A 12,070-nucleotide genomic window follows, 5' to 3' on the forward strand; every position below is an offset into this window, starting at 1 on the left:
ATTAAAAAAAAATATTGGGGAATACAGTGAATCACCCAATATATTATCATTCTGGGTCCTATAATTTTCTCTACTCAAAACTAATTTTATACATGAAGGGCAATATGTCGTCAAGCACAGTTTCAGCAACCTAAGTATAAAATATTCCTTTAAAAAATGTTACAGAGATCTATTTTTTAATGTGGGGAGGAGAGTTCTGCAAGGATCGGGCTTTCTTCTCAGAGATGAATCTTGCAGAGATTTCTCCCAGGAGCATGCGGAGCACAGCCTAGGAATGAAACCTGCAAGCAATGCAAGTTGTCACAGAGCTCAGCGCCAGACCTCCAGAAAGAGGCCCAGTAGGCAACATGGCATCTTGGTCTTTTCTCTTCTACAGTCTTCTAGCAGCAGCGCCCAATTCTTGGCCATAACTGGCTGAGGTCCAGAACTTGAACTTGAACTGGGAAAACCATCTCATTCCAAATGCAGCTTTTTCATCTTTTGGTTGGGTGAGTCTTGGTGCCCCAGGGATAAGAGTGATACCTAGAAGATTCAGAAATGGAAAGAGCTCACTATAGTTACCAGTATTTCAGCCCAACTTCAAGTAGTAGCTCATGCACTGTAGCACTGTAGCACTGTCCTCCCGTTGTTCATTGATTTGCTCGAGCAGACCCAGTAACGTCTCCATTGTGAGACTTGTTACTGTGTTTGGCATATTAAATACGTCATGGGTAGCTTGCCAGGCTTTGCCATGCGGGCAAGATACTCTCGGTACCTTGCCAGGCTCTCCGAGAAGGGCAGAGGAATCAAAACCGGCTCAGCCAGGCCAGCTGCACGCAAGGCAAAGGCCCTACCGCTGTGCTATCACTCCAGCCCAGTAGTTCAGGCATATAAGTAAATCATAATGAATATAAAGGTAATCCTAAACACAATAGGATGAAAACAGTGCTAGAAAGCTGCTTCTTGTTGAAGTTCGTGTTAAACTGACAATTTACTAGGGTCTGAGAACCCTGTAAATGAAAAAGGTATGCTTTCAAAGGGGCTTAAGTATTTAAATGATGATGTGCATAAAATGTAATTTACATGTTTATCATCAAGTGATTGTGGACAAAAAACAGCTAATTGATTTCAAGTAGATTTCTTTTAATCCTGTCTCTTGATATTTCACATTTTGTTGTTTAAAATATAATTTTTAACTGTGTACCTCTAAACATATAAGATGACGTGCTTTGGGGCTAGAGAGCTTGTACAGAGGTAAGGCAGTTGCCTGGCATATTTCTACATTAGCTGTAATACAGAGTTTGAATTCTGGTCATTAGATAAGGTCCCATGAGCACTGCCAGTCCCTGAACACTGCCTGGTGTGCCCGCCCAAAGAAAGGTACCCTCACTCCCAATGACATACTTGTTGTTTGTCATTTAAAGAACTCAAACATTTGTACTCTCATAAACAATGGTAAAACTAAGGTAAAGAAATTGAAGGTTTGTATAAATAGATAATCATACAACCCTGCAAATGACCAAGAACAGAGGCTATTTCGGGTTTGTCAGGTTTGATCTGAGCTTGTGTCATCTTAAACACACTGTTGTATTTTCAATTCAGTCCTACCTTCCTTTTTAAGTCCAGAGTGACAAACCATCAGTTTTAGTTAAGGGTTTCTTAGCTGCTATTACTACATTAATAATTTTTTCTCTACTGCAACATTTTATGCCTAAAACATTCTTACCAAAATCTATTATTTAAACAATTTTAAAAATCTTTCCCCAAAGACAGCTGGTGGCTAGATAATGTCTTTATTCCAAGATTTTCAATCTGACAATGGGTTTTCTCTTTAGCAATGGCATATCTCTAAATACCAACTCTATGATCTAAGTGTATCTTGGTGTTATACTTTGGATGCTACCTGGCTGCATTGTCAATGTGTGTTTTCATTTCAACTGATATTTTTTGATATATTGCAAACTTGAATAATACAGGTATTATTAATATGTAATAATATAATTGATATATTAGTATGTAATAATCATAATTAATGTGCATGGTATTTTACAAATATAACTTCATAACATTTTGCAAAGATGATGACATAAGAATAGCCATGGGTCTGTGTAGATACTGGTAGAGGAGTTAAAACGTTTTCATATCCTTTTTTCCCCTATCTTGACACTTTTTAGCTCAAGAACCTCCATACAGAAATCCTATGTCACTTCTAATCCAATCTCTTCCTCACTCTCTTACCCACTGCTTGATAATCTCAATCTGCCAAAGACCATGGGGTTATCTTTATTCAAGATTACATATTCCCTTGTTTCATTTCTCTATATACTATACTTGTGCTATCATGAATTATATTAGCCAGTATTTGTTTTTCTCCCTCTGATTTATTTCACTTAACATGATGCCCTCCAATTCTACCCAAGTTATAGCAAACTGCAAGATTTCACGTTTTCTTTCAGATGCATAATTTATCATTTGTATAATAACACAACTTTCTTATCCATTCTGTTGTTTAGATATTTTGGGTTATTTCTATATCCCTTACAGCCATTATGCTGCAAACATAGGTGTAAATACTGTCACTGTCACTGTCCTCCCATTGTTCACTGATTTGCTTGAGCGGGCCCAGTAATGTCTCCATTTTGAGACTTTTTAAATTATTTGTGTGCTCCTAGATAGATATCAAGGAGTGAGATAACTGTGTCATATGGAAGCTCTGTTATAAGTTTTTAAAAAAGTCACTGTACCATACTCCATGAAGTTTAGACCAGACAACATTTTCACCAACAGATAGTTATAGGAAAGTGAAACAAGTTTCCTTTGAATTCACATATTCTCCAGAACACTGATTGTTTCCAGACTTACTCATACACACCATTCTTGCTTGTGTGAGATAATATCTCATTGTTGTTTTGATCTGTATTTCCAAATAACAGTGCTAATGAACACTTTTCCAGGTGCCTGTTGGTCAACTATATGTCCTCTTCAGGGAAGTGTCTATTCATCTCTTGTGCCTTGTTTATGGAATTACTGGTATCTTTGTTGTTGAGCTTTGTGAATGCTCAACATATATCCAAAATATCCCTTTGATGTATGTCCTGAAAAGAGTTTCTCCCAATAGAAAATCTTTTTATTTTAGTCTGAGCTTCTTTTTCCATGCAAAAACTTTCTAATTTTATGTTGTCCCATTTGTTTTTTATTTTTGTTTTCTTTCCATAGAGTTGAATCATTGAAGAAACCCCTGAGATCCATAACCTGGAGAGATCTATTTTCATCAGTGTATTTTATGGATTCTGGTCTAATCTTGAGATATTTAATCAACTTTGAATTAATTTTTGGGAATGGTGTAATACAAATACAGCTCTCCTTCACCTCCTCTCCCTTCTACTCCTCCTCCTCTTTGCATGTAGCTTTCCAGTTTTCCAAACACTATTTGTTGAATGGGGGTTATCTCTGGACTCTCAATTCTATTCCCTTTGTCTTAAAGTCTATCCTTCTTCCAGTACCACAACGTTTTGAGTACTATAGTTTTATAGCATGATTTTAAATCAGGGACTGCTATTTATCTCATCTTTTCTAAAAATTATTTTAGCTATTTGGAGAGTTTAATGGTTCCATACAAATATTAAGGTAAGGTAAGGTAAAGGCCCTCCCGTTGTTTGTTGATTTGCTCGAGCAGGCCCAGTAACGTCTCCATTGGAGACTTTGTTGTTACTGTGTTTGGCATATCGAATACGTCACGGGGAGCTTGTCGTGTGGGTGAGATACTCTCGGTAGCTTGCCGGGCTCTCCGAGAGGGGTGGAGGAATCGAACTTGCATGTTGGCTGCGTGCAAGGCAAATGCCCTACCGCTGTGCTATCGCTCCAGCAATACTAATACAAATCCAGCAACTACTAATACAAATATTAGTAGTGATTTTTCTAAGTCCTTGAATAAAGTCTTTTTTTATGAATTGTACTGCATTGTATTTGCATGATACTTGCAAATTATCAAGTGAGTGGGATGGTCATCTTGACTATGTTAATTCTTCCAATATATGAACATAGTTTCATTTTCTGGTGTCCTATTTCTTTCAAGAGTGACTTATAGTTTTATACTAATAATTTTTTTTTACCTCCTTTGTTAAGTTGATCACAAGGTACTTGATGTTTTTCTAAACCCTTTTTTTATCTTTATTAATTTTTATAAGAACTCATAGTTTATAGTCATTGTTTTTTTAGTGCAGAGCCACTACCTCAATTCCTCCATCACTGTTTCAAGATCCTTTCACCATCATTTCGTGGCTCCTCTCCTCTCCTCTCCTCTCCTCTCCTCTCCTCTCCTCTCCTCTCCTCTCCTCTCCTCTCATCTCCTCTCTCCTCCCCTCCCCTCCCTTCCTCTCCTCTCTCCTCCCCCCTCCCCTCCTCTCCTCTCTCCTCCCCCCTCCCCTCCCCTCCCCTTCCCCCCACCCCCCTCCCCTCCCCTCCCCTCCCCCCTACCCCCCTCCCCTCCCCTCCCCTCCACCCCCCTCCCCTCCCCTCCCCTCCCCTCCCCTCCCCTTGCCACCTCAGTTCTAAAATTGTCTTTTTCATTTCTTGCTCTTCAATTTTTTTGTTTTCATATGAAAAGTGCAACAGATTTTTGTGTGTTTTTTTTTAATCCTGCTACTTTGCTGTATTTGTCTATTGTTTCTAAGAGCTATTTTTTTTTTTGTACAGGGAGTCTTAAGGGAGAATCTATACTTCCCATTTCCAGCCACATTGGGAGAGCAGCTATTAGTGCCACAAAACTGAGAAAAGTACTGAGGTTAAAAAAATCAAAAGACGTTTCTTACAGTGCATCTCAGTCTTCAGTAAAAATAATCATTTAACATACAACTAAGACTCTGCATTAGTAAACTGTAGAGTCTCTCACCCAAGAAATTTTCCATTATTTCTATAAGAAACTGAGAGTAGGAATATCATGTCTTGGTATATTTTTAATGACTGATTCTTATTTCAAGACTATTTTATGTAATCTTTATTATATATTAATGGAATTTGGTCACTTAAGCATGTCTTTATTCTTATAATGATGGATAAAATTGTGAATATTATTGTTCCTATTTAGGTGATCTCACTATTATTGTAATAGTGAGATTTGCAAGGTCTTTCAATACAGGGATTTTTCTTTAGAAGTAGTGGATCACGGTCATGAACATGATCATCCTGTTGTTCATTGATTGCCTCAAGCAGGCACCAGTAACGTGTCCTTCGTCCTAGCCCTGAGATTCTAAAAAGTGCCACATTCAAGGCTCTTTCAGGGTCAGGAGAATGAGACCCATCATTGTTACTGGTATTTGGCATATTGGGTACACCACATTTGGCATATTGGGTATACCAGGGGGAGTTTGCCAGACTCTGCCGTGTGGGCAAGTTATATTCGTAGCCTGCCAGGTAGTCCAAAGCAAGAATTCAAATATGTAAATGATGCTGAAATTGCACTAGTGTTGCAATGTAATGCTGTCAGTGCTGGCACACATCTTTACCCACTGGCATGTACGGAGAAACATGCAGAGTCCTGCCGGAAAGCCCAGCTTCACCATGGAGCCGGCTCCTTCTGGCTCCTTCTGCTTCTGGTTCCGGCTCTCTTAGAGCCGGGTAGGTCTAGTTCTAAAGACTTTGTCAGAAGTAGTGCATGATTTTTTAAAATATTATCTTAGTGAAATTGATAAAGGATAACCATAAATTTCAAAATAATACTGAAGTTGATATATTTTTACAAAGGAAAACTAAAGCTCCTTCCAGAGCTTCCATAACCTCCTCACTTTTCATTATTACTACTTAGCTTTTGCAAAAATAGAGTTTTTCTTGAGAAAATCACGGATTTTAAAAACATATGAAACATCACCTTTGCCCCAATACAAGCTAAGGCACTTAAAATAATAAGATGCTAAAAGTGAAGGATGGAGACATTCCTACTATCCATAGAAGGTGCAATGCACTCAGCCCCAAAGTAGGAAATGATATTCAAAACCTCTCCAGGGAAGGTAGGAGGTGAGTGATAATGGAGATGGTGAATTCTATGAATAATATGCCTTTAGAAAATTAGAATTACTCATCATTTCTCTACAGTTACAAATCACAACAAAGCTAAATTTAAAAAGGTAGTGTTTTGAAAATATATTATCAAACCAAAAGAGCAAGTAGTTGAGTAATCTTATGTGTGATTCATAAGAACAACTCATTTGAAATAGGAGGAAAAAATATTCTGGAGACTGCACTAACCAGAAAAAGAAAAAAGAAATCAAATTCCTATATAATAATCTTAACAGGAGGATTTTGAGATCTCTTTCTCTTCCTGGCTGGCTGGTAGTTGCCTTAGGCATAGACTAATCTGCCTTAGGCATATTTAAATGGTCATCATAAAACAGTTCCCTTTACTGATAAGGAAGGCAATTCTTCCACAAGACTATATCGCCTCTAAAGTAAGTTTGAATCCCAGATAACATGCATGTGGCTGCTTATGATCAACATGATGATTCAGCTGTGAGTGGGCTCCCTCGAAAAGTCAAGAGACAACTAGTGTCTAGTTGGCACTCTCAGCGCTCATAGCCTCTCATCCATGCCACTTCAAAGCATTCTGGCTGAGTCCAACTGCCAAAACCTATATTTCTCCTCCTGAGCATTTCTCTGGCCACTAGCATCTGCTCTGTCCACTCTTACAAGAGGGACCCAAACAATAAGGAGCTTATATCCCCTGGGGAATGTCCTCAAACAATGACTGAAGGAAACTGGAGAATAAATAAGCCAGTTTTTTTTCCCTCAGGGGATGCCTGAGGTGCCCTGGTCCACAAGCCTTTCACAGTCACCCACAAGATAACCTGATTGAAAAGGAAATGCATGAGGGATGATTGTTTAATTGCATTTCTCCACTTGATTCTATGCAAATAAAAAGTAGATTTTGGAGATGGGAGGAGTGATCATTAAGCACAAAGCCAGGAGTAAGCATTGAGTATCACCAGGTGTGCCCCAAAACAAACAAACAAAATCAAATAAAATAATAATTCTGGGGCAGAAATATTATATAGTGAGTAGGATGTTTGCCCTGCATGCAGCCAACCTGGGTTTGACCCTGGCATCCCATCTGGTCCTCTCAGCATCAACAGGGGTGATCCCTGAGCTCAGAGCAAGGAGAATGCCCAAGAACAGGTAGGCGTGTCCCAAAAGCAAATGAAGAAACAAAAATAATCTATAAATGCTTTTCCAATTCATTATATTCATTTTTTGAGTTCATTTACAACTATATCATATTTTTCTTTTCCAACAAAACATAAGCAGCTACAGCATTACAAAAAATAGATAATATCTAATGCCCAATTAATTAAAGATTAATTTAATTAATCTTTCATATTTGAGGGAAAATCCTGGATCTTACCTGTTTGATGTAAAATTATAATAACCACTTTCTTCTAGGACTTCTTCAATCACAGTCTAAATGAAAAAAAAATAGGTTAGTATTGAATTAAAAGAAACAAAATAAAATTCTTCTGAGGTATACCGCAAAAAATATCTCACCTGCATCTGTTCATATGTTATCCCTTCCTCCAAATCAAAGCTGGTGGCTAGACCTGAAATAGACAAATTATGGAAAGTATGACATTTGCTTTATATTTTCTTAGATTTTACTGGCCACTGACTCAACTGCAGTGAAACCAGGTCAATTTCTTAATGAGGAAGATGAGTGTTTATAAGCATATTCCAATTACCTTGGCATTGAAGATAAAAACTCTGCCTCTCTTTCCTATGAATATTAAACAGCCCTGGCTGCTCTTCAGATGGGCATCACTATTGCATAAAGCTGTGCTAATGCTGCTCATGATAAAAAAAAAATAGGCCAATTAGGTTGTCTGTCTGTTTTTCTGTATGTGTGCATGTTAAACACAGCTGAAGAGTGATCCAAAAGCAATGAAGTTTTCTGAAGAAGAAACTCCCTAAACCACAAGGCAAACAGAGTGGCTCTGTACCAGAAAGAAAAAAAAAATCCTAGAGGAAGGTAGAAACAGCAAAAGACAACAAAGACCTGGCCTTTTCATTTAGCTGCCTAGGGGGAAATAAATTTCGTAATCCCAGAGGCAATTTTTTTGTGTGTTATTCCTGGTACCTTCACAATCCCTGTCACCACCCAAAGCAATGTGGCCCAGGTTCCCATTCAAACCAGTCAATATGGATATAGATGAAGGTCCCATTCATTTGTGTCTTAGGGAGAGAGAAAGGGGAATGGAGGGAAGAAGAAAGGGAGCATGAGGATATGTGCTCTGCAGGGTGTTCTGAAAGGCCAGCTTCATAATCCTCAAACTGCAGATTACAGTGTTTTCTGTCTGACACAGCCTGCAGCCATATGCAGCCATAGACCACTGGGTCTACTCCCAGGTGGGGTGTCCAGCGGGCCCCCAAGGAATCTGTCAATTCCCTCTCGGGCTATTGGGATATGTCCACCAGAGCACTTCATTTCATCAAAGCTGTCACCATAAGGTCTGGTCCATTCTGGGAGATGTGTTTAAAAGTAAAAGACTTAAAATAACATTTTATCTGGATCTTACCAGCTTTGCAAGGACTATTTTCAATGAAATTCAGCCTATACACAGATTAGCTTTATTACCTTTAGGAATAGCCTTAGAGGAAGTTTAATAATACATTAAAAAAAACTTGTCTGAATTTGCCACAATAAAAGCATAATAGAAGTGTGTGACTTTCTAGACCTAGGAGGTGGTCAGAGACTTCATTTCACCATAAAAGCTTAATTTTTGGCCACTCCACTGAGCAGCTTAAGTATAATTTACAGGAGTTAAAAAATTATTTAGGGAGTCTGAAACCTCAGAGTGGCTTGCAAAACCTCTTCTTAAAGTTCACGTATGGTAAGAATGTTACATTATGATTAGCCCTTACTACTAGTCAAAGCATCTTTTGTATGTCTACACTGATCCTCGATATAGCCCCTTGACGCAAGCTAGGAAACTGCAGAGAGATCAAACTATTTACCAAAGGTCAGCTACTAAAATGATTGAGCTTAGATTTGAATCTGGAAACCTGAGTTTTTAATACCTACATCAGACTGCCAATCTATGTAAGATTCATGCATTAAAAAAAAACCTGAAGTGTTTCTACTATAGATTCTTCAGGTAGTTTTTAAATTTTCTCTATTTAAACTATGTAAACTCTTCACTTCTGCTTTTTGTTTTTTTAATCTCCCTAGATACTTCTGGACATTCAATTTCTCCTCATCAGAGAGGAAGAAATAAAAGGAAATTCATCCACACCAAGTCTACTTTTTGTTTAGAGTATTAATTGGGAATTAATCAAGGAGTTAACCACAACTGAATAAAATAAGTCTCTGGGAATTTCGAGATTCCCACACCATGTGCCTTCCAAATATTGCCATAGATCAACAAAAACTCCATTATTCTTTCAAATTGAAGACAATCATTTAAGGAGCACTGTTGCTCTAAGAAATCAATTTCTTTGGTGAAAGCAGGATTTCCTGAGCTGGTGACCATTACCTGTGGGGTCATTTGGGGACAGGCTGTTCCCACCAGATGAATGACGCAGCAAATGATAATCCGTGGTGAAAAAGTTGGGCTCAATAGGTTCTGGAGATCCTTGTGATAACTGAAACAGGAAAAATAAAAACACAACTTACTTTAAGTCAGAGGATTTTCATTTTCCTCTGCCTGTACCACAGGTGGGGTGGGGGTGGGTGAGGGGAAGTGTTCTCTGGTTTTCAATCTCTTGTGAACAGATAAAGGCACATCTTTTTTCCTTCCAAAAGAACGTATACATTGGAGAGAGGAAAATTTAAAAGCAACTTTATACAATTCCCTGATCACATTTGCATAATTCCCTATACCTTATAGCTTTATGAGAACAAAATAAAAATGGTTAAGGAAATAATGGCATGGGCCTGGGACATTCAAACATTATTTTTGTCAGACGTAGGAGGAATAAACTCAGATTATTCAACAGAACAATATGTTTAGACCAAATCAAAATCATTTCTCCTAGAGCTGCTTTTAGAGTGCTTTCTTATTTGACCAAGGCAGGCAAGTTACTCAGTACATTTTGCTAAATTACTATTAATTAATTTTTATTGCCAAACATGAATTCCCAATACTCCATCTGAAAGAACAGTTCACCAAATGACAAAATTTATTATACTTTCAATTCCAATTTTTCTTTTTCTTCTGTCTTGGGGCAACACCGAGCAGTTTTCCAGGGCTATTCCTAGCTCTGCACTTAGGAATTAATTCTGGTGGTGCTCAGTGGACAATATGGAATGCCAGGGATCAAATCTGGGTCGGCTGTGTGCAAGGCAAGCACCCAACCCACTGTTCTGCCACTCCAGCCCCTAAATTCCAATTTCTTAATGCCCTATTATCCTGCTATAAAACTGAAATTTTTGTCAGGGATGTATTTTAGCAATAGTGTGCTTGCTTTGTATGTGTGAGGCTTTAGGTTTGATCATAGTACACACACTAAACAAAGGCAAAAAAAAAAATACCTACTTAAAAGTTACCATGGGCCTGGAGCGATAGCATAGCGGGTAGGGCATCTGCCTTGCACGGGGGTGACCTGGGTTTGATTCCCAGCATCCCACACGATCCTCTGAGCACCACCAGGAGTAGTTCCTGAGTGCAGAGCCAGGAGTAACTCCTTTGCATCGCTGTTTGTAGTTCTCTTTTTGATGTGCGCCAGAGTCTCTAATTCAAGGTGACATCTCATTGTTGTTTGAATTTGCATATCCCTGATGATTAGCAATGTAGAACATTTTTTCATGTGCCTCTTGGCCGTTTGTATTTCTTCTTTGGGTAAGTTTCTGTTCATTTCTTCTCCCAAGTTTTTGATGGCATGAGAGGATTTTTTTTCTTATAAAGTTCTACCAGTGCCTTATATATCTTGTATATTAACTCTTTATCTGAGGTATATTGGGTAAATAATTTTTCCCATTTCACTGGCTGTCTATGTACTTGGTTACCATTTTTTGGCAGTGCAGAAGCTTCTTAGCTATTTATCTTTGCTTCCACTTACTTGGTCAGTGGTGTTCATTTTTAAAGCTGCCTTTAGCATCAATGGCATGGATGGTTCTGCCTACACTCTCCTCCACATACCTTATGGATTCAGTCTGAAACTGAGGTTTTTAATCCATTTTCATCTGACTTTTCTGCCTGGCATTAGAAAGTGGTCTAAATTCTATTTTTTTTGTTTTTGCATGTAGCTGGGCTGGAGTGACAGCACAGCGGTAGGGCGTTTGCCTTGCATGCAGCCAACATGGCCGACCTGAGTTCAATTCCTCCGCCCCTCTCGGAGAGCCCGGCAAGCTACCAAGAGTATCTCGTCCGCATGGCAGAGCCTGGCAAGCTCCCCGTGATGTATTCGATATGCCAAACACAGTAACAACAAAGTCTTGAATGGAGACGTTACTGGGCCCGCTCGAGCAAATCGATGAACAATGGGAGAACTGTGATGTGAATGTGATGTAGCTGCCCAGTTTTCCCAGCACCACTTGTTGAAGAGACTTTCCTTGCTCCACTTCACATTTCTTGCTTCTTTGTCAAAGATTAAGTGAAAATATTTTTGAGGGTCTGTCTCAATATATTCAACTATATTCCACTGGTCTGTGGTTTTGTCTCTGTTCCATTACTAAGCTGCTTTAATTACCACTGCTTTGTAGTATAGTTTGAAGTAGGGGAAGATGATGCCTTCCATCTTCTTTTTCCCAAGGATTGCTTTTGATATTCATGGGGGTTTATTATTCCATATGAATATCAGGAGTATTTTGTCTATTTCTTTGAGAAGTCCTGGGTATCCTTATAGGGACCATATTGAATCTGTTCAATGCTTTGAGGCATATTACCATTTTAACACTGCTAATCCTTCTAATCCATGAGCAGGAGATGCATTTCCATTTCCTCATGGTCCTCTTTTATTGTTTCTAGTAGCTTTATGGTAGAGTCTTGAGGATTTTCTTGGTACAGTACCATGTCATCTCCAAATAGTGATAGCTTGGCTTCTTCCTTTCCCATCTGGATGTCCTTGATAACTTTTTCTTGCCTTACTGCTATAGCCAGTACTTCTAATA

At 38.6% G+C, this 12,070-nt stretch overlaps 1 protein-coding gene across 1 annotated transcript in view; it reads right to left on the reverse strand.

Moving 5' to 3' along the window:
- Nucleotides 1-279: 279 nt before the first annotated feature.
- The window catches only part of NEK10 (NIMA related kinase 10), a 279,165-nt gene continuing 267,374 nt past the window's right edge, over nucleotides 280-12,070 (reverse strand). The window contains exons 35-38 of the mRNA XM_056129461.1: nucleotides 9,495-9,603; nucleotides 7,513-7,565; nucleotides 7,373-7,428; nucleotides 280-522 (exon numbers count right to left, since the gene is read on the reverse strand). Of these exons, the coding sequence (XP_055985436.1) occupies nucleotides 474-522; nucleotides 7,373-7,428; nucleotides 7,513-7,565; nucleotides 9,495-9,603 (267 nt within the window). The 3' untranslated portion in view covers nucleotides 280-473. The remainder of the gene's footprint in view (nucleotides 523-7,372; nucleotides 7,429-7,512; nucleotides 7,566-9,494; nucleotides 9,604-12,070) is intronic.

The sequence above is a fragment of the Sorex fumeus genome, unplaced genomic scaffold (genome assembly GCF_029834395.1).
Source record: "Sorex fumeus unplaced genomic scaffold, SorFum_2.1 ptg000072l, whole genome shotgun sequence".
Lineage (NCBI taxonomy): Eukaryota > Metazoa > Chordata > Mammalia > Eulipotyphla > Soricidae > Sorex > Sorex fumeus.